At 39.4% G+C, this 23,250-nt stretch overlaps 1 protein-coding gene and 2 non-coding genes across 5 annotated transcripts in view; 2 read left to right on the forward strand and 1 right to left on the reverse strand.

Moving 5' to 3' along the window:
- Positions 1-4,327: 4,327 nt before the first annotated feature.
- trnam-cau (transfer RNA methionine (anticodon CAU)) lies at positions 4,328-4,400 on the forward strand. Its single transcript has one exon. It is a non-coding gene; the product is annotated as a tRNA-Met (tRNA).
- A 5,116-nt stretch (positions 4,401-9,516) lies between these two features.
- The window catches only part of LOC127433524 (latent-transforming growth factor beta-binding protein 3-like), a 79,925-nt gene continuing 66,191 nt past the window's right edge, over positions 9,517-23,250 (reverse strand). For 2 of the 3 annotated variants that reach the window (XM_051685530.1, XM_051685514.1), the window contains exons 14-30: positions 22,421-22,546; positions 22,094-22,222; positions 21,800-21,919; positions 21,125-21,247; positions 20,333-20,455; positions 19,120-19,239; positions 18,855-18,983; positions 18,337-18,507; positions 18,145-18,228; positions 17,925-18,053; positions 16,987-17,124; positions 15,803-15,943; positions 15,329-15,487; positions 14,861-15,022; positions 11,178-11,267; positions 10,933-11,064; positions 9,517-10,625 (exon numbers count right to left, since the gene is read on the reverse strand). In XM_051685530.1, the coding sequence (XP_051541490.1) occupies positions 10,474-10,625; positions 10,933-11,064; positions 11,178-11,267; positions 14,861-15,022; positions 15,329-15,487; positions 15,803-15,943; positions 16,987-17,124; positions 17,925-18,053; positions 18,145-18,228; positions 18,337-18,507; positions 18,855-18,983; positions 19,120-19,239; positions 20,333-20,455; positions 21,125-21,247; positions 21,800-21,919; positions 22,094-22,222; positions 22,421-22,546 (2,228 nt within the window). In that variant the 3' untranslated portion in view covers positions 9,517-10,473. The remainder of the gene's footprint in view (positions 10,626-10,932; positions 11,065-11,177; positions 11,268-14,860; positions 15,023-15,328; positions 15,488-15,802; positions 15,944-16,986; positions 17,125-17,924; positions 18,054-18,144; positions 18,229-18,336; positions 18,508-18,854; positions 18,984-19,119; positions 19,240-20,332; positions 20,456-21,124; positions 21,248-21,799; positions 21,920-22,093; positions 22,223-22,420; positions 22,547-23,250) is intronic. The other variant, XM_051685521.1, reaches the window with a different exon arrangement.
- trnam-cau (transfer RNA methionine (anticodon CAU)) lies at positions 16,858-16,930 on the forward strand. Its single transcript has one exon. It is a non-coding gene; the product is annotated as a tRNA-Met (tRNA).

The raw sequence follows: 23,250 nt of genomic DNA on the forward strand, positions 1-23,250 counted from the left end.
AGCCCCAGCATCACCAAGATGCCACTGTTGGGCCCTTGACCCTATCTGCTCCAGGGGCACCATATCATGGCTGACCCTGCACTCTGACCCCAGCTTAGCTGGGATATGTGAAAAAAAGAATTTCACTGTATATATGCAAAAATGTATAATGTGTGACAATAATAAAGGCTTTCTTTCTTTCTAGTGGGAATTGGGCATTCCAAATTGAGAGAAAAGGGGATAAAAAATAATAATATTTGTGCTGAATGGTCCATTTATGTGTCTTACATTAATGCAGGTGTGATCATTGTGACTGGATTGCTGGCATCTTGGATGATCAGGTGCAAAACTTTGTAGTCCTTTAACCCTGAACCACACAAAAGTCATGTCACTGTCTACTGAGATTTAAATCTGAAGATATCAGTCTTTCAATATAATTTCATGGGAAAAACACAATAAAATGTTGTAGGGTTTACATACACTGAAAAAGTGGTAACGTAATTTTTACCACAAGGATCAATTTCTACTTAGATCTAACCTATAAAAATAAAAATTACTTTCATTGGTGTAACCTAATTAGTCAGGTAAATTTAGTCAGATTAAAATTTTTGAATGAAATAAAACCAGTTAAGTTAGCTGTTACCACATCAACCACATTTTAGGTTAATTCAATAAACATTTTTATAGTGTACAAGGAGGTTGTTATAAACTTTTTATTTGTCTGTCATTGATTATGGACTAATGAAAATTCTAAAGTTTTGTTTTTCTAGGTTTGAAAGATCTCAGATTAGAATGAAATTTTCCATAAATCAATCAACAGAATGCTCAGATGCAACTCAAACAGAAATGACAAAGTGTACAGGTGCTGTACATTAGCAGGTACAGCACCTGTTACTAAAGGTGTATCAAACATGCTGAAGGCACAAACGTCTGTATCACCTGTGGTATCGAGCATTATCTCCAGTTGCTATACAAGCTGAACCGGCAAATGTCAAACCAAATCTACCACAAAGAACCCTGAAGGCAAACGTGGCCAAGGAAAGGTACCCATGACCCCTGATTAGGGATGGGCATTTTGGTCATTTTGTCTACTCGAGTACTCAATGACATGTACATAACTGTAAATATAATAACATGTTTGTCAAACGTCTTTGGCTGCTGAATTGCATCTTGCTGTTCCAGTGTATCGTCTATTCATTATTATAGGCTGTTATAAAAGAATCTGTTACAAAATGTACAAAAGATTGCATAATCAAAATATAATGCATCATATTTTCATTATTTGAAGATTCGCTGCCCAACTCAATGAAAGAATGTGCACAATGCGCGTCTGTCTGTTCATCTTTCAGGTTACCGTAGTAATCTTAGTAAGCGCGCTGCAATTTTTTAAGTGACTGTCTGAACCGTCTATTTTCAAATCGCGGTTGGATTAACAGGAGACGTCATAACCATCACGTTTTTTTAATATGTGCGTTATCACGTTTTTAATATGCATGTTAAGTTGAAGTTCAATTTTGAAGATGCTGCATTCTGTTCCATTTAGCTGCGCTCTGTCTAGCTGTTTGAAACACTCGCCTGCTGTATATGCGTTCAGTCCACTGCCACACGCGCCTGGTGTGCGTGTGTGTGTGTGTGTGTTCGCTCCTGTGGGGAAAGCCGCAATGCTCCGTATTGTTGTTGCTGTGATAATTCATGAAGTGTTCCATTCAACTCAGAGAGTCTGAATTTCAACCTTTCAACTGGGGAAAGTGCAACGGAATGACACATTATGTCGGACTTCTAACTTGAAAACTGGTGAGGAAATCTTCAACTCCCATTTAGTCAAGATAAAGGTGTGTGTTACGTCACCAGGGCAGAGAGGTTTACAGTCAGTGACAAACATTCACTTTTGTTGAATAATATCTATTAACAAGTCGAAGTTCTTTCATTAAATTATAATAAAAATGTGTTTAGCAAATGTTTTGCAGAGACCGGTGTTTAAAACACGGTTAATTACACTCTCTTTTGATAATCTTAACAATAGCACTGCAGACTCATATCAGTTTGGTTGATATGAGATGACTCTGACAATCAATGTACCCCTCAAAATCACAGTGTAATCAATCTCAAAATTAAAAATAAGCTCCCTCTTTGACACGTGTGTGTTTAGTTATCAGGTATTTGTCACTGAATTTTGAATTAAGTGAAAAGTCACATCATGCGTGATCACCATCAATCATCGTTTTCATGATCGATCATTGCTACCACATCTGAGTACTCGAGTACTTGTGCCCATCCCTACCCCTGTAAGACTTTCTATTCTGCCATAACTATGGGTACCGTCCTAGTTTTATGTGTCCTCCTAGCTCTCATTGTGTTTATAAAGGATTTAGTTTAGTTTAATTGATTTAGCACTGAGAAGATATTCAGGATGTTATTGTTAAATGTTCAATTCTGAATTAATAATTTCATGTGTAAAATTGTGAGAAAAAATAGTTTAAAGATGTAAATAAATTGCTAATTCACTATGAAAATTGAAATATTACAAAAATTAACATAGCAACATTCCTGAGAATTAAAGGGGTAATGCAAATTTGATAACTTTGTGTTTGTTTTTAATAATGATGTACTTGTAATATGCGTGTTTTTTTTTTTTTTCTTAAATTTGACCAGACTCAAACAGCTCAAGAGAGAGAAAAATTTATTTGTAAATTTTGGTAAAAGCCAATTACATGGCTATTGCAAAATTTGTACAAAATGATATTACGTGGTTCCATACACGTATTGCGGCAGTATCGAGTGTGGCGCTAATTGCGAGTTAAATGTTCTTCAAAACAGATGAGGATGCTCTATCGAGTTTTAAATGAACAAAAGCTACCTACCTCCCTACTCTAAACCCAACCAATAGTATCATAAAAAGCAAATGTGAGATGAAAAACGCAATTGCTAAAGTAACAGCATCATTTGTAGTGCTTGTGGTGCACTGGTATAAAAATATTCATTCTTTTTCAAAATAAAATTTGTCATAACATTAAAAATCCATTGAAAAACAACATTTCCATCACCTTTTAATTTTTTGCAACATGCTGCTTGGAAATTTTTGGACTTGGACTTACACTGACACCTAGGGGCATGATTGCAGCTTCATTCAAATGCAGTAGTTTTCTGTTACCAATGGGATGCCATTGTAAAAAAAAATCACTTTTCACAGTCAGCCATGAATGACCAACGTACAGCCATGAAACTCTATGTAGCGCAAGCTGATAAGTTCTTTGAGCTTGCTATTTGTATCACACGTGACATGTTAAGCCAATCAGGTCGCATGGTGTGAGCTGAATGGTCCTTTGACATGTAATTGGGTAGCCAATCAACTTGCGTCACTCTCTTTGAGTAACATTTAAATTGTTCAGTTTTGGAGACAAGCCAGTTTCACTGCAGTCCGCTGCAAGAGTTTGGTGAAACTTGGTGCATATATCTCTTTGGAGCAGCAGCAGTACACAAGTATTGGCGATAGATCTGCTTGGATGGGGGGTTGTGTTTTGTGTTTGTGTTGCGAGTTTTGTGCAGCTTCCCCCAAGGATTGTTTTTAATGTCTATTTGTGCAGCAGCATATCATACATGTTCGAAGCAGCATGTCTTGCAATTTGTCTGATTGTGCAGCAGCAGCAGGATGTCCTCATGCTTAACTCAGTATGTCTGTGTGTTTTCTAGCAGTAGCAAGTCTCCGTACTTGCTCTGCAGCAGCAGGGTAACAGATCTAGTCCACCAAGACTAATATCCTATCAATATGTCATGATATCCACATTATCCAGAGTTGTCATGACTGAAATAATTGAATACAGGAAAGTGTCCAATAACAAAACCGTAACTGAGCTCAAAGCCCAAAGTATACTTTTTTTTTTTCTCCCCTTTTCTCCCCAGTTTGGAATGCCCAATTCCCAATGCGCTCTAAGTCCTCTTTGGTGGCGTAGTGACTTGCCTCAAGGACAAGTCTCAGTTGCTGCCACGTCTGAGATGATCAATCCACGCATTTTATCACATAGCTTGTTGAGCATGTCACCGTGGAGACCTAGCGTGTGTTGATTATTTTCAGAGTGAAAATAACCCTCTGAAACAAGATGGAATGAGCTGCTGGTTTCTCATTTAAAAAGCACGAACAGCAAAACCAGTTTAGACTTTGATTTCATGTAAAACTAATTATGGAGACAAAAGCCGTATTTACTGAAAGTCCGTCGGAACTTGTCACTTATAAATTCGTGACTGTCCCAGTATTATCAAGACGGGACGTCTGGTCCCCATTACTCATGGAAGCCATTACCAGAAACGGACTCGATTGATAGATTACAGGACATTCACAAATACTTGTATAGCCTCGTTGGCGCAGTAGGCAGCGCGTCAGTCTCATAATCTGAAGGTCGTGAGTTCGAGCCTCACACGGGGCAAAATATTTTTAATTTTAGGGTTCTACACGTGTAAAGTGACGAAGAACGCATGTCTTGTTGGGGGTATCAAAAGGTAGGTTGTAGTTGACCCAAATTGAGCCTTGTGTGTTCAAACAGTACACATTATACTATGCATGGAGCATAATGGTTTTCATCAACATCTACAGACAGATAGAGAGAGGGAAACCAACTGGAAATTACCATGAAATGCCAGCTTGGGGATCTCAGATATTTTATAAATATGAAAGATTTATGAATGAATGTGAATGTGTTCGTGTTTCAGCAACAGTTAAATGTTGAATTTGTGAAGTTGTACTTTCCCCTAGTGGTAGAAACAAAGATTTTTTTTATTATTATTTTTATTTTTTGCCACTAGGGGGAAGTAGAACACCACAGAAAAACACGTTCTCATTTGGAAAGTTTTGAAATGTATAATGTGAGAAAAATGGCAAGATGAGCTAGCCATTTACTGTACTATGCTCTAAAGAAGTTTTGTTGCTTGCTGGTACTCACCATTTCTCTCTTAGTAGTAAGGAAACTACACAGATGTTTATGCATGAGGCCTGTGATGATGTTATTTTTTAAAGCAGCTGTCATTACACAAAGCAAATTAAAACCAATTTTTGAAATCAATTGGCAGACTATAATGTCTGTAAACAGGGACAACCAAAATGACAGACTGTATTTCCCTCCCTGTGAAGCTGCTGAGACCTAAAGTCTCTGTTCCCTTACGACTCAGTACACTCGACATTGCATAGTAACACATATGGGTAAGTGCCTTCTTACATGACCTAGTTGAAACCTTTCTACAATTACGGCAATATTCTAATATTGGCTACGGTGTTTGAGCCCCGCCTGTTTTGGCGCAAAACTGTCCGCTACAAAAACAGGTGCACAAACACCATTTCCTCAGAATTTCTTCCTTCAAGACAGCGACCATCTCTTGTCTAGAAGCCCTCTACCTTTGCCATTGATATACACGAGTCAGCGGGCAGAATCTTTGCAGGAAGACTTTCCGCTCCCCTGCAGTGCTCCGGCGAACATCACACCACCTCGCTGCTTGACGCTTCGATGGTGAAAGGGCCTCAGCATCCTGATTCCCTGCAGCGCTTCGGCAGAGTTTGTGTATCCTTACAAAGCAATTGTATATTGTATATTGTGTGATATAATTATAAATCTATATTAATTTATATATTTATATATCTAAAAGAGTCACTTATGTGTTCGCATCTTTTTAAAGATGTCATTCCATAAGTGTTCCTTGTGTGAGAGACACATCCTGCTGTCAGATCAGCATGAGAGCTGCATTTACTGTCTGGGCCACGCCCACGCAGTAAACGACAGGAGACAAACTGTCCTCACTGTGAAGGCATGAGTCTCAAGACGCTTCGCTCATGAATCATTCTTATTCTGAGGGACATTTCAGCCTCACACACCCTCCCACCTGAGGATTCACATGAGGAGGCACGGCGGGGCCGCGAGGTCGAGCAGGATGACTTTGAGGTGGTCCTCGTGGCGGCACACACCCCACGAGCCCCTCAATCTCTACAAAGCGCATGTTTTCCAATACGCTATGTGTGAGACAAGCTCTGACCTTCTGAAAGAACGGGCGGCCTTGTCTCGTGCAGCGGTTCTGACGCTGGGGATAATAATGATGAAGTCATGTCTCTCGCTGCATCAGGCGAGTGGTCAGTGGATGATGCTTCCGCCCCTCCCCCCAGCGAGGGAGAGGTATGTGTACGCGCCACTGACAGAGAGATGCTCTGCGTCCTTACAAGTGTGATCGAAGAGCTTCACCTTGAGTGATCTCCCCCAGAGGAACCTGAACAGTCTCACCTCAACGAATAGTTCCTGCAGTCCGGACACTGTCAAATGGCAGTATCCCACAAATCTGCCCCATTCTTCCCTGAAGTTCATAACGAACTATCTAAGTCCTGGCGCGCACCCTTTTTCAGTGCGCTCACGCAGTGACACCATCCTCTTTAATGTGGATCATGGGGAAGAAAACGGTTATGCCCAATTACCCTGTGGAGGAGGTGGTAGCGGCACACCTCTGCCCAGCGAGTAACAGGCCGTGGAAGTCACGCCCCATTCATCCTTCCAAGCCGTGTCGACAAATGTCTGCACTGGCGGAAAAAGCTTACTCAGTGGCAGGACACGCTGGATCAGTACTCCATGCAATGGCAGTGCTCCAGGTATTTCAAGCCTAGCTCTTCAGGCAAATGGATGAGCATGGCTTCGATCCAGAGACAATCAAAGAGCTCCGCACCGCTACAGATTTAGCGCTGCATGCCACGAAAGTCACTGCGCAGGCCAACGGCTTCCACTGAAGCTGTTTCAGAAAGCATTGGGATTTATGGCGGCGGCATAAGGTCTCTTACACATGAGACCTCTTCAGCGCTGGCTGAAGTGCCGTGTGCCAGGACGTGCTTGGCACCAAGGGCGCATGCGCATCAATATATTCCACCTCTGTATAGCTGCTTTAGCACCATGGACAGCTCCTGTGTTTTACCAGCAAGTTGTCGCGCTGGGGAAATTTGTCACGCGGCACCTAGAGCTATCAGCTCTATTTCTAGCCTTAAAGGCTTTTCAGTCAGAAATAGCGAGCTGTCATGACCCGGTTCGCTCAGACAACATGATAGTTGTGGCATATATAAACCGCCAAGGTGGAATTCATTCACCGCCACTGTTGAGACTGACTATGGAGCAAGCATCATCTCCTCTCCCTGAGAGTGACATATGTCCCAGGCCACCTGAATTATGGCGCTGACCTACTGTCATGCCAAGAGGTGATGCTGGGCGAATGGAGACTTCATCCTCAAACTGTACTGAGGATTTGGGAAATATTCAGCAAAGCGGAAATAGATCTGTTTGTCTCAGTGGAGAATGCCCACTGTCCCCTCTGGTACTCGAAGTCCCAAGCCCTGCTGGGAATGGACGCAATGGCACGCAAATGGCCGGCGAAATGCAAATATGCATTTCCCCTGGTATGCCTGATTCACTCTGTCATATGCAAAGTCTGAGAGGACAAGGAAACGGTTCTATTAGTTGCGCCGAAATGGCCCAACCAGCCATGGTTTCCGGAAATTATGGAGATGCTGTAAAGCTCGCCATGGGAAATACCGCTGAAAAGCGATCTCCTCTCTCAGGTGCTAGGCACAATCTGGCATCCCCAGCTGTGGAACCTGCATGTGTGGCCCTGAATGGGGCACACTGCATGCACCAGAACTGACGCATTCAGTCATGAACACCATTTTACAGGCCAGAGCACCGTCCACGAGATGCATCTACGTACTAAAATGGAAGGTGTTCACTGATTGGTGTCTCTTACATGGTAAGGACCCAGTAAACTGCCCCATACATGAAATTATAATATTTCTTCAAGAGCAATTAGATGCAGGACTCACCCCATCAACGCTCAAAGTGCATGTGGCAATTATATCTGTGTATCACGCACATGAATCCGGTGCCTATATAGGCAAGCATGATTTAATCATAAAGTTCCTTAAGGGAGCAAGGTGACTAAACCATCCTCGGCCGGCTACAATCCCGACTTGGGACATAACTTTAGTCATAAAAGCTCTCACAGGGCCCCCCTTCGAGCTTTTGGACTCTGTTGATTTGCACATGTTCTCTGTTAAGACTGCATTACTGCTAGCTCTGACCTCAGTAAACCAGGAAGACTATCAGTCGACAATTCATGTCTGGAGTTTGGCCCCGGTCTTTCAAGAGCCACTATCAAACCCAGGAAAGCCTATGTACCCAAGGTCCTAACCACGCCCTTCAAAGAGCAAGTGGTTCACCTTCAGGCCTTCTTCCTTCCATTTAATTTGGATGAGGAACAATCATTGCATTTGTTATGCCCTGTGCGGGCACTACATGCATTTGTTGTGCGTACTTGCCAGTTAAGACTGTCTGATCAGCTCTTTATATGCTATGCAGGACACACAAAAGGAATGCCCGTCTCCAAGCAAAGGCTCTCTCACTGGATTGTCGATGCAATTGCCCTGGCTTATGAGTCACAGGGTAAGACTTGCCCAATTGGTGTTAAAGCACACTCAACTAGAGGCATGGCCTCCTCATGGGCATGGACAAATGGTGTGTCCTTACAAGACATGTTTTGCAGCAGGATGGTCCTCTCAAAACACATTCGCAAGGTTTTACAACCTAGACGTAACGTCTCTTTCTTCACAAGTCCTCTCTGTTAGAGCACTTACTATTCATTGGCCAAATATATATATACTTATGCCCTTCCCTTTAAGTACAGGCTCCCCATCATTTACACAACCGCCTGCATTCAGGCCGTTATAATTTACCATAAAGTCACAAGCACTTTCATTATATAATAAACTCCCTTCCCGACTGGATTCATAAGGAGTTAATTCATACTATATGACTATAGTTCATATATTCTTTATGAGTGCTCCCCTCCTGACCAACACGAGGATCACTCGCTGCGGCATACTCATGTCAGTTACCATCCCACAAGACTGCAGCACCATGTTTCCTCTCTGGGAAGTTATGTCGTGTCGTGCGGCGGGATGGGATTCTGTTCCCCATATGCGTTACTACGCAATTTCGAGTGTACTGAGTCGTAAGGGAATGTCTCAGTTACGTACGTAACCTCGGTTCCCTGAGACGAAGGGAACGAGACATTGCAAATGCTAGCCACACTACAAGACTCAAGAGTTCTTGAGGCACGGGCAATGCGCTCCTTGTTCTCAGTCAGAAATTCTGAGGAAATGGTGTTTGTGCACCTGTTTTTATTGTGGACAGTTTCGCGCCAAAACAGGCAGGGCTCAAACACTATAGCCAATATCAGAATAATGGCGTTATTGTAGAGAGGTTTCAACTAGGTCGTGTAAGAAGGCACTTGCCCATATGCACTACTACGCAGTGTCTCGTTCCCTTCGTCTCAGGGAACTGAGGTTACGTACGTAACCGAGACGTTTTGTTGTCAAAGCATGTGCAAATGTTTCATTTTTAATTATTTGAAAATCAGCCATTTTTTCTTAATCCTAATGGTTAATTGCCCAACACTAATTTGAGGGGGGAAAAAAGAACAAAAGTAAGAACAAATAGAGAGAGAGAATCACAGTCATATAGCACTGTACACTCATGGTATTACTTCCTTTCTCATTTATTAATTTTCTTCATTTCTTTGGTAAATAGCATCTTTCTTAATGTTAAAGTATGGAACTTCTATTTTTAGATCTAAACTTTTCTGCCTTTCCCCATCTTTCCATCAAAAATAACATGTCTCTCACAGTCTCGGTAAGATGGCAAAGGTATTTAAGAAATTTAAAATATTTTTGCATTCTGTTTCAGTAAACATTTTTGCACACTTTAAATGGTTCAGTCAATCAAAACATCATTGCCATCTTTTTCAAAGACAAACTTCATTTAACATGCTCAGTGCAACCAAAGAAAAATGGCAAAGGTTGCATTATCAAATAAAGAAAAAATGTACAAACAATGAACAAAGCAAATTAATAGAACAAAACACTGGTGAACAAAAGACAAATAAAAGCAATAATACAAACAAAGGAATATCTCAAATATCAAATCATCATTTATATCAAACTGTCTGAAAAAGAGCTTTGGGTGCAAACCAAAGAAAATAATAAAAGGAGCAGATGAGAAAACAATTTTTTTTTTTTTTTTTAAATGGTGAGCAATGTTAAAGTCTTGTAGAGCAGCAACATAAGTTTATAAAAAAAACAAAAAAACAAGTTAAAACATATTTCATCCAATGGCAATTACTCTTCCAATGACAAATGCATTTTCAAATGAGTGCAACTGGATTACTGGAAGAAGAGTCAAGCATAACATTTATAATAACAGAAAAATAACAAGATAGTTAATGGTGATTAACTCAGTTTCCCAACATAACATACCAGGGAATGACAGGGTGAAAACATGAAATTGTTCATAAATGCAGTTACACTAGATTTGATGAAGTGTATCAGTGGTGGCATATCACTTTTTATGTATGTACATGAGAGTAAGGGCACAAGAGACTGTGTTTGTTCATAGAAGTGTTCGAGAATTGATTGAATGAGCCACTGTGCCGTTATTGGGCCCTAGCACGTATACACACATGAGGTCGGCGTGCCGCTACAAATCCAAGTTTACAGTGACATCGAAATGAGCCAAAGGTGTTAATACAGCGTGCATTCTTGCAGGGGCTCTGCCCTGAGCTTCGCCCTGAACACTCATCAATATCTAGAGAAAGAAAGAGAGAAGCCAACTTCAGTATTGTGACTATTAAATAGAGCAAAGTGTGTGTATGCACTGTAAAAATGTTTTCATCATGTCAAAATCATAAAAAAAAAAAAAATAAAAAAAAAAGAATCATACATTGTATGTATAACATCTTTCTTTTTATCTATTTAACTTAAATTCTATCATTTCTACTTTCAAAGTAAATTCAAAGTGGTCAATAAAGTGTAATGAACTTATCCCAGCTAGTTTAATACTTTAAAGTAGGACTTGAATTGAATTGTGTTAAACTATCTGCACTCATACTCACCTGTACAGCGTGTTCGTGAATGGTCCAGTACAAATCCAGGATTGCACTCACACATTGTGCCCAGATAAGATCGCACACACCGACCATTAGCACAGCTACACTCATCTGTGTCTTCTTCTGAACTGTCTCCATCTGAACAGGTGACAGAAAGAGTAATGGAACATTCATTCTGTTTTGTTACTGAACTGACTTTCTGCTTAGCTCAAGGTGAATAACACTATCACGATTGGCTGTTTCAAGGTCACCTGGGTTGTAGTTGGAGAAAGCTGCCAAGAATTCCCCCTCTCCATCAGACTCAGTTTCCAAATGCATCTCACACAACCTGTTAAAAAGTACTACACACACACACACACACACACACACACACACACAAAAGGGAAATTACTTTACATTACTTTATTCTGCATGATTTAGTCACTTTAAATATGAAAATTATTTTGACAACCAGATCCAGCCAATATAAAATCAATATCAATCTTGATAAAGACCTCAGTAGCCATGGTCAAAGTTATAGTTAAACTGCCACCTATTTTATTATTATTATTATTATTATTATTATTGCTAACTCAGGGAACCTCTGAGAAATCTAATCCCATTTGGTAAGGAATTTGGCCAGGACACTGGGGTTACACCCCTAATCTTTACGAGAAGTGCCCTGAAATTTTTATTGACCACAGAGAGTCAGAACCTCGGTTTAACGTCTCTTCCAAAGGATGGAGTTATGATCCTGATCCTGACCATAATGAATTATTGCCGTAGTTATAATGTATTCCTAAGCCACGTCCACACTAATACATTTTAGTTTGAAAATGCATCTTTTTCTCTATGTCCACACTGAGACAGTGTTTTTGACGAAATATTGAAAACTTAGCTTTTGAAAAGTGGATACATTTGAAAATGCCGTCTTTGTGTTGTAGTGTGGACTGGGAAAATTGATTTTTCTGGAAACGATGACATATTTGTTGTCATTTGAAGCAGTCATGTGATCCATTCAATCAAGATGGTGCCCCGTGTTATAGCGGTGGTTTTGTGCCTGATATTCTCTTTGATAGCTTTGTTAAAGATAAATGTTACTTTGTACAACATTCATATTGCATTCTTTCAAAGGTGACGCAAAGTTTCTCGGAATTGGTGTCCGGCGACGGAACACGAGAACAATTGTGTTTCAGACCATACATGCAACTGCGATTTTTCGCATGCGCAGTAAGGGGATTTAAGCATTTTCATGTGTTTCAGTGTGGACGAGCAACTTTTGGAAAATGCTTGAAAACGGCAGTGTGGATGGAGAGCGTTTCCAAAATGAAAACACCGTTTATCCAGATTAATGCAGACATAGCCTTAATGATATTTATGAACGAAGTTCAACCATGCATCTCTATGTGGTGCAAACTGATATGTTCTTTGACTTATCTGCTAGCCAACTGGCTTGCTCACATGTGAGATGTTAAACCAATCGGCTCACATGGTTTAAGCTGATTTGTCCTTTGATATGTAATCGGGTAGCCAATCTACTTGCATCTCTCTCTCCTTGTTTAATATTTAAATTGCTCAGTTTTGCAAATAAGCCAGGTTCACTGCAGTGGGCTGCGAGAGTTTTTCTCTGAAACCCACCTCCACCCCAGATTCATGTGTCTAGATCTGTCTGCAATCACTACATTAATGTATTGATTTGACTTTCATTATAAAAAAAATGGGAAGCAGTGAAAGTGAATGGTGACTGTCAGGCACTAACATTCTGCCTAACATCTCCTTTTGTGTTCCACAAAGGAAAGAAAACCATTCAAGTTTGGAACAACATGAACGTGACTGATGGCAAAGCACACACTGTAATACATATGATGGACTTTCCACATAAGTTGGACTTTTTTTTAAATATACAGTTGAAGTCAGAAGCTTACATATACATTAGCCAAATACATTTAAACTCAGTTTTTCGCAATTTCTGACATATAATTATAGAAAACATTCCCTGTCTTAGGTCAGTTAGTATCATAATTTTAAGAATGTGAAATGTCAGAATAATAGTAGAGAGAATTATTTATTTAAGCTTTTATTTCTTTCATCACATTCCCAGTGGGTCAGAAGTTTACATACATTTTGTTAGTATTTGGTAGCATTGCCTTTATATTGTTTAACTTGGGTCAAACGTTTTGGGTAGCCTTCCACAAGCATCTCACAATAAGTTGCTGGAATTTTGACCCATTCCTCCAGACAGAACTGGTGTAACTGAGTCAGGTTTGTAGGCCTCCTTGCTCACACATGCTTTTTCAGTTCTGCCCACAAATTTTCTATCGGATTGAGGTCAGGGCTTTGTGATGGTCACTCCAATACCTTGACTTTGTTGTCCTTGAGCCATTTTGCCATAACTTTGGAGGTATGCTTGGGGTCATTGTCCATTTGGAAGACCCATTTGCAACCGAGCTTTAACTTCCTGGCTGATATCTTGAGATCTTTGTACCCATGCGCACTTGCAAACTGTAGTCTGGCTTTTTATGGCGGCTTTGGAGCAGTGGCTTCTTCCTTGCTGAGCAGCCTTTCAGGTTATGTCGATATAGGACTTGTTTCACTGTGGATATAGATACTTGTCTACCTGTTTCCTCCAGCATCTTCACAAGATCCTTTGCTGTTGTTCTGGGATTGATTTGCACTTTTCGCACCAAAATCCATTCATCTCTAGGAGACAGAATGCGTCTCCTTTCTGAGCGGTATGATGGCTGCGTGGTCCCATGGTGTTTATACGTGCATACTATTGTTTGTACAGATGAACATGGTACCTTCAGGTGTTTGGAAATTGCTCCCAAGGATGAACCAGACTTGTGGAGGTCCACAATTTTTAGCTGATTTCTTTTGATTTTCCCATGATGTCAAGCAAAGAGGTACTGAGTTTGAAGTTAGGCCTTAAAATACATCCAGGTGCACCACCAATTGAATTTAATTAGCCTATCAGAAGCTAATTGTCTAATTGTCTGAAGGCTTGACATCATTTTCTGGAATTTTCCAAGCTGCTTAAAGGCACAGTTAACTTAGTGTATGTAAACTTCTGACCCACTGCAATTGTGATATAGTCAAGTAAAAATGAAACAATCTGTCTGTAAACAATTGTTGGAAAAATGACTTGTGTCATGCATGAAGTAGATGTCCTAAATGACTTGCCAAAACTATAGTTTGCTAATATGAAATCAGTGGAGTGGTTAAATAATTGGTTTAAAGACTTCAACCTAAGTGTATGTAAACTTCTGACTTCAACTGTAGTTTCTGGGTTCTTGTTTTGTCCCTGGTCCTGGTTCCCTCCCTGATTGTTTCCCAGCTTGTCTTGTTCCCTCATTAGGTCCTGTGTATTTATAGTTCTCCCTGTCTTTGTCTAACATTGTTCGATGTATTTGTTGTTGTTTGGTGAGTTGTTGTTTTTCCTTTTGATCCTGATCCTAATCTTGTCTTTTGATGATTTTGGATTACTATTATAAAGGTTCTGCACTTGGGTTCACTAACCACGACTCACCAGATCCTTCATCTTTACACACGCTCTCCCATTTTAGGAGATGCATGACAGATATAAACATTACTAAACAAACATGGATTTAAGGGGGCTGGCAGCCTTTGTTGTTGCTGCTCCAAAAGCAGCGGGCCAAGCACTTTTGGGTGCACTCCTGGTTGGAAATCAGAGACTCGCATTTGTTGGAAAGTTGGAAAACTTTGAGCGCTTGTTTGCCATATCCTTTTTATTGACCAAGCTAATTTACCAGTATTTTCTAATGGGCCGTGTCCCTAATGGGACACATGACCTCTAAATGGAAAATTGCAGTTAATTCTATAGTAAAGTCTGTATGTATGAAAACAACTATTGATACGGGCCAATTCATCTGTGGGAATGCTACATTTAAATGTATGCAGGTTGCTCCTGCAGGAGTAGAGAAGTTTTGTTCATTACCTGAATTTCTATTGGGACAGGTACGGCACTCTGGACCCCAGCCCCGACCGTAGTGACAGCAGCACTCAGAGTAGGTCACCGTTAACTCATTCCGAGGCATAGTACACATAAGATCCTCATCAACCTCTTGGAAACATATGTCTTTATGTGCTGCAGTGCGATCTGAGAGAAAGAGATGAGTGATGGAAATAGAAGTGTAAAAAAAAAAAAACAAACAGATGGAGTGTTTACAAAAGAAAGAAAATCCAAGGCTAACAATGCTAAAAATAACATCTTTAATGGTCCATGCTCAGGAGTCATGTGGTGAAGCGAAGCTGAGAGGAGAGAGCAACAGCTTATGGACTGCAAAGCCATATGAAGGCTATCTGAGACTTAAGAAAAACAATTTGAAAATCATATGGAACAAAATGTATTCACCAATCACAGGCAAGTGTTTGGTAAACAGACCAAATGACTTGTGATACCCACCATCATAGACGCATTGCTTGAGGGCTGCACTGAAGGTGAGAGGCTGCTTGCAAATGCAGTGGAAGGAGCCGAGAGTGTTGACACATCTCCCGTTCCTACAGTAGGAGGGATCCTCACACTCATTTACATCTGAAAGGTGCACCACAGACACACCCGTTACTAAAGAGATATACAGAGAGAAGGAGATATATAGAGACAAAGAGAAAAAAGGAGTGAGGAAGACAAGGAGAGAGGCATCAGAAGCACACAGTCTTGGGTGAGAACTTCAATAAATGTGTATCCTTATTTAATAGTTTATCAGTATTTAAGGTAGTTCCGAAGTAGACATGCTGAATGAAAATTACTTCATCACCATGATATGAAATACAGTACATTTACAGAACCTTCTGTACACTATTCTGTACCATTCTAAGAAACCTTCCTCCAAGGCATCCCATCTGTTGTGACAGTGATGACCTATAAAGCCCTACTCACCTGCTTGTTCCTCAGGTGTAACGCAGCCATTACGGTCGGTTGCCAGAATCCAGGGAGGAGTACAGATGCAATAATAGGAATCTTGGGTGTTTACACATTGGCCATTTTTGCAATTAGCAGGGTCCTGACACTCATCCACACCTACAGCAATACACACACATGCTCAAAAGTGTAATATGACCTTAAAAAGAGTAAGGATATGTGACCATAACATGATGCCAGCATTAATCAAAGACAAAAATGATGACACCTGATGTAGGATAGTTTAACTGAATATATAAATAATGTAACTAAATATTCAGACATTTGATTCTAAAATGGTGATTTTCCATAATACTTTTAAAGTTAAACCCAGGATAAACTGAACTGAAATGTACACTAATAATCATCATATTTGATATACAGTAACTTAATTTAAAACATAGTGATAAATACCACTATTTCAGTAAATCTTTTTAAATGAAACCAAAAAATATATAAATTGCTGTGCATGATTCAAACAGTTTTTGAACTGATTCATTGTAACTAACATTAAAAAAATTTAAATAAAAAGATGTAGTCTACTCAGCTGCCATCTTTAGAACGTTCTCGGGCAGGATGGGCAGCTATTTTCAAAGTAAAAATCGTCATAAAAGTACAGCTCCTGTCTACTTGAATGCGGAAAGACCGAAATGTCCAAAAAGGTTGGTCAAGATTACGATCAAAGTACATATTTCAAATCAGTAGTAAAATCGGACAACAACTGTATCATAAATTGTGCTTCTTTAGCTCAAATCATGCTAAAAAAACCGCTATGTTTCAGGCTGGTTCAGCTAATGCAGAGACTACTCAGCAGAGATGGGCCACATCTATTAAAATGAATGGGGGAAATTGGAACGTCCAGCGGATGCATGTAAAAAAAAGCCAGTCAACTTTTAGATACAGACATCACCTGTCAGTCAACTTGAGAACGCCCGAAACATACTCCACGCAAGAATGTGAATGCAGACGCTTCTAGCAACGTCTGGATTCACATGCTTGTGTGATGGAACACTGTGTGCTACATTGAATGTACAGCCTCGTTGGCGCAGTAGGCAGCGCGTCAGTCTCATAATCTGAAGGTCGTGAGTTCGAGCCTCACACGGGGCATAGATATTTTAACAAGTAAGCTTATCTACTAGTTTAACATACTTAAAGACACGTACCTATGACTGTGGGAAAGACACACTTTTTTTTAACTGGGTCAGGAACCCAGGGTAGATTGCAAGTGCAGTAGAATGAGCCTTGAGTGTTTACACAATGTCCATTTGTACACAGGGACTCATCATGACATTCATCTACATCTACAGAGAGAGAGGGAAAGATAGAGTGAGAGAAAGAAAGAGAAAATGGTGATAAATGTGAAAGATTTACGGTTTATTAATGTGTTTGTGTGTTTCAGAATGAGTTTCCAAATTGCTGTATGTGTGGTATTCTAGTGACCCCTATTGATAGACCAAAAAAAAAAAAAAAACAATAATCCTTACCACTAGGGGCTAGTATACTGCCACAGAAAACAACTTTTAGCAGTATCAATCTGACACACAGTATGTAGAAAAATATATTGTATTCTTTGTTTGTTTGTTTGTTTGTTTTTGCTTTTCTAAAATAATATAAGCACACAACCACTTTTTTTGTGCTTTTCACAAGCAAATTAAAGTCTAAATTATAAAACACAATGCAAGATTAATATTGAATGAAAATTTATTTATTTAAAAGTATTTATTGATTTACCAAGAAATAATATCAAGGAATACTCATTTTATAGTATTGTCTGGTGATCAATTTAATTCAATATTTGTAGAGCTCTTTTTTTTACAATACATATTGTATTGTTCCAAAGCACATGAGGATCATCAGGGGTAGATCTCGCTTTGGATAAAAGCATCTGCCAAAATGCATAAGTGATCAAATGAGTTATTTGCATGTACCAAATGTTGAAGCAGTTATCTTTCAATCTCAGGTACTTAGAAATACACTGGAGAGTCTTATGAAGAGCATTGATATGGACAGTTTTGTTATGGAAAGGGATGAAATTGTGTGTATTTCCTTGGAAGTGTGTTTATGGACAAGAAAGTGTTTGTAATTGTATTCATGAATTTACCGATACATTCCAGCAGATTACTGTCATAGTAGAATCCCTGTTGACAGTAGCATTCAAAGCCAGGCTGTGTGTTCATACAGCGTCCCTCCTTACAGATCTCATTAGAAAACAGGACACACTCATCAATGTCTACAAAGAGAAAGACAAAGACTCATTCGTTCATCATGTGAGTGTTTGTATGTACTGTATGGGTAAATTACACATATGTGTGCACATGTACCTCTGTGAACTGCTAATCCATATTCTATCTTTCCTTCCTCATGGTAAAATCCTCTGCCGACTGGACAAAGAGAGTGATACTCCGCTAGAAACAACAGACACCATCAGTCCAACACCTGTAAATCTACTCATCTATTGATGCACCAGTCCATCAATAAATCCATTCATCCATTCATCTCTGTCTTGATCTAACCTGAGTGGTAGACAGGACAGGGGTAGATCTCGCAGTGATCACCCCATCCCACACCGATAGAACAGCAGCATTCCTGCTTAGTAACATTGGTTGCCAGGACGCTGTCACAGAACACAGTGTCATCCAGATTTAGATAGCATTCCTTCTTATTGTTCAGATCCAACTCAACCTCTGTGGGGAAAAACACACACACTTTTGTTTAAAAAAAACTTCTTTACGACAAAGCAATTTCTTCACACAAAAACAGACACTTAAACTATATTGAGTACTTGCTGTAAAGAGATCGTTCACCCAAAAATGAAAATCATCTTTCACTCACCCTCATGTTACTCCAAACCCATATAACTTTCTTTTCCCACGGAAGTCAAAAGGAAATGTTAGCCTCAGAATGGTCACTCACTTTCATTGTATGGAAAAACGATGCACTGAAATTGACATTCTGTGACATTCTAACATTCTGTTTTTTGGGTGATCTATCCCTTTGAGTGAAAAAAAAAAAAAAAAAAAAAAACTCTTACCCTCACAGTTGTGTTTGTCTTCAGATAGTATGAAACCATCGTTGCACACACACACATATCCACCCTGTCTGTTTTCACATACACCATGAGGCTGACATAGACTCCTGTCCACAGAGCACTCATCTACATCTGAGAGAAACAGAGAAAGGGTGAACAAGAGGACAAATACTGGTGTGGCCAATTCAGTGATGTACAGTAAAAGCAAGAAATCTCTGTATCTGTGTCTGTACTAGGTATAAATGTTGATGTATGAGTGTATAAATACCTTGGCACCGGCGTCCACTGACCAGCATATATCCTTTCTGGCACTCACAGCGGTAGGAACCCATTGTGTTAATACAGCGTCCTCGTTGGCAATTGGAGGCTCGCTCACACTCATTGATATCTGAATACATCAAAAACAATATCTTGCTCATCATTGTTGTGCTAAACTAAACAATATAGTGACAGGTATGACAAAACACTTGTTTTCCTAGCTACTGTGCATTTTCCTGCATAGCACCCATACAGGCCAACTAATAATCTTAGATAACATGTCAAGTACTATATCTTCTAATGAAAGGATGTCACTAGGAAGTCATTATGTAGTAAACGTTTAATACAAGCAATAAGGCACTCAACACCATGCTATATTGTGGATAAATTCAAAGCTACAGTAAATGGGTTACAGACTACATTCACATTACAGCAGGACTTCTTGTACCTTGTTGCTTAAAGGGTTAGTTCACCCAAAAATGAAAATTCACTCCATCCCAGAAGTGTATGACTTTATTTCTTCTGCTGAACACAATCGAAGATTTTTAGAAGAATTTCTCAGCTCTTTAGGTTCATGCAATGCAAGTGAATGGGTGCCAAGATTTTGAAGCTCCAAAATCCATATAAGGGCTCCAGACGACTCCAGTCGTTAAATCCATATATTCAGAAGCGATATGATAGGTGTGGGTGAGAAACAGATCAATATTCAAGTCATTTTATTTTACTATAAATTCTTCTCCCTGCTCAGTCAATTTCCACTTTACTTTCACTTTCTCCTCCTCCTGTTTTTGGGATTCACATCCTTCTTGCATATCGCCCCCTAATGGGCAAGAAGGAGAATTTATGACAAAAAATGACTTAAATATTTATCTGTGTCTCACCCACACCTACAATATCGTGTCTGAATACATGGATTTAACCACTGGAGTTGTATGGATTACTTTTATGCTCCCTTTATATGGATTTTGGAGTTTCAAAATTTTGGCACCCATTCACTTGCATTGTGCGGACCTACAGAACTGAAATATTCTTCAAAATATCTTAAATTGTGTTCTGCAGAAAAAAGAAAGTCATGCACATCTGGGATGACATGAGGGTGAATAAATTATGAGATAATTTTCATTTTTGGATAAACTAACCCTTTAAATTTGCAGTATTATCTGTAAAAAAAAAAAAAAAGTTTGAGGAGTCTTGGTGTATTGCATTAGTTGTTAACAGCTGACCTTCACAGTGGCTTCCCTCTTGTGTAGGCTGGTAACCAGGGTAACACTGGCACCGGAATGATCCCTCCGTGTTAATGCAGTGACCATTAGCACAAAGACGATTATCCTGACACTCATTAATGTCTGTGGACAAACAAATATATTGTTTACATACATACAGGGGGTTTAAAAGTCCACATTGAAAATCTGGGATTCAAAATCTAATTTAAACCTGGAAAAGTTACAGGATTTTGTAAAATTACAAAAACAATGTTATGATGTAAATTGAATAAGACATTCTAATTAGGTCACTAATTAAATATTTGTGGCACATTTGTGACATTGACAATGTTAACTCCTTTGCACAAAAGATCAGATCTCCATGCTAACTTCAAAGCACACAGGATGCTCTTTGGAACATTCTTAAATCTGCACAAGCTTGTGGAGTCAATGCTAGTTTGAGTGCATGCTGTCTTTAAAGCAAGAGGAACCTACCAAATACTAACAAATTCTGAAATTATTGGTAATTTTTCAATTTAACTTATTTCAAATGGTAATGTTGAAAATATAATTTATAATGAAAACAAACTATTTAAATAGAAAAAAAAAAAAAAAAAACACTGTACCCCACTGTACATGCAAGCACACACATCCACATATGCTCAAATCTGTTACATATGATGGTGAGTATTTTTCTCTAGAATAAAGTGCAGAAAATAATATAAGGAAAATTAAATCAATGAATGGCAGTATTAGGTTTCCATTTTGCACCATATTTTTTTGGTTTGGTTTTGTTGCCTGTGTGCCACTGACCTCTGCAGCCTTTGCTGTCAGCCTCAGGCAGGAAGCCCTCATTACAGAGACACCGATACGATCCTGACAAATTCTCACAGCGGCCGTTCAGACAGACACCACGCTTCTGACACTCATTGATATCTGATAGGTAGATAAAGAGAGAGACACACACAGACTTAGACATTCCTTGTAAGACTACCCTACTATCAAATTTAACTGTAACAAAAAAAAAAAAAAAAAAAATCATACCTTTCCTACATGCTCAAACTAGCATTTGTCATCCTAATAATTAACATTAGAATTTTGGGGTTTCACCTGCAACTACTTTGGTTCTGTTTTCATAATGTCATGAATGTTAAATCTGTAAGTCCCAGCAGCAGATATTAGATTGCAACAACTGCTTCAAACTGCAGATGCTACTATAGGATACATACATACAATACGTACACAATTATTAATGGTGAACTCAGTAATTTTTTTTCTTATTCCAAATGTTTTACAAAAAAAATTTACATTACTCTAGAAAAATCTGTTTAAAGTCATGACCACTTACATGAGATGTTGACTCCAGTCATACCAGTAGCTTAATAAAAGCTGTTTTATAAATCTGTCTATGAACGTGGGCTCTTCTTTATGTTTGGGATTGGTTACATGTGTGTGTGCACAAGTTTGTGTCTGTGTGTGTGTTCTGACCGTAACACACTCCTCCCTTTGCTTGGTGTCCAGGTTGGCAGGGTATACACTCATAGGATCCAACAGTATTCTCACACTTTCCATTAGGACAGGTATTTGGGTCCAAACATTCATTAATGTCTGCAAAGAGAGAGACACCTTTCAGATTGTTACAATCAAACACACGTTTCTAAAAAAAACAAAACAAAAAACAAAACAAAAAAACACAGAGAAGGGGAATATTTAGCATTGACAGTAAACTGTAAATAACATTACAATGCATTTGTGTGCATGTGTGTAGGCGGGTGTCCTCACCTTCACAGATCGGCTGTCTACGGGATTTGCTCCTGAAGCCTGGCAGACACTCACACTTATAGGAACCATGTAAATTAGTGCACTGCCCTCCAACTCCACAGATATCTGGTTTAGAGCATTCATTTATATCTGAAAAAATTAATGTAAACAAGTTGTAGCAGGTATTGTTTGAAGTTAACATGAAGCATTTGCCTCTAACTGGGTATGTGTCTGGTAGTTAAGAGGTAAACACAATAACACAAGTGTCTCTGACTGGTCATCATTATGGTAGCAGTCAAAAATAGCCTTTGAATGTCTGAATTAATAGTAACTCAGATGGTCACTCACCAATGCATCTGCGTTTCCCGTGAGGCACTGCGAGTTTATAGCCAGGGTGACAGTTGCATCGGTAGGAACCCACAGTGTTAATGCAGGTGCCCCTTCCACATGGCTCAGAGTCACATTCATTCTCATCTACACAAACAGTGAGACAGAAATGCAATCTTGGATTCTATCTATCAGTGTTTGGATAAGTACAATGTTTATGTGTAGATTTTTCATATTTAGGGGCCAAGCACCAAAGGTGCAAAGCCCCTATTGTATCTGTTAGTGTTCTTCTTCTTATTAGGCTATTCCTCCGTCGAAAGTTTATGGCAGCCCATAGAACTGAACATAGGAAGATTATTAATTTTGGCACACTGATAGAGAATACTCTCAAATGTAACTGACTCAAATTTGGGGTCTCTCACTCTCTCACTTATGTTTTGGCCTTTAACTTTTGAACCATAAGTCCTAGAAACAAAATTAAATTAAACCCTCTGATTCCTTGGGTTATGTCCCATAAGGAAATATTTTTTCAGCTCTGCTCACTCCATTTTTTGGCATTTCGAGTTTTCAGAAAAACCTACTTTTTCTAACTCCTCCTAGACCGTATGTCCGATTCGCTCCAAATTTAGCACATAACATCTAGAAACACTCATGACAAAAACATATTAGATTTGTTATGATAGACCTAACCGTTCTCGAATAACGCTTCAATGAATTTAATTGTGAACACACCAAAATGGACATGAGGCTGTATCTTCACAACGCTTTAGCGTATAACACGAAACTTGGTAGATCTCATCACAAGCATGACCTGAGGGTACCTGCCATGTTTTGGCACAGTGCCACCTAGT

This window comes from Myxocyprinus asiaticus, chromosome 4 (genome assembly GCF_019703515.2).
Source record: "Myxocyprinus asiaticus isolate MX2 ecotype Aquarium Trade chromosome 4, UBuf_Myxa_2, whole genome shotgun sequence".
In the NCBI taxonomy this organism is placed as follows: Eukaryota; Metazoa; Chordata; class Actinopteri; order Cypriniformes; family Catostomidae; genus Myxocyprinus; species Myxocyprinus asiaticus.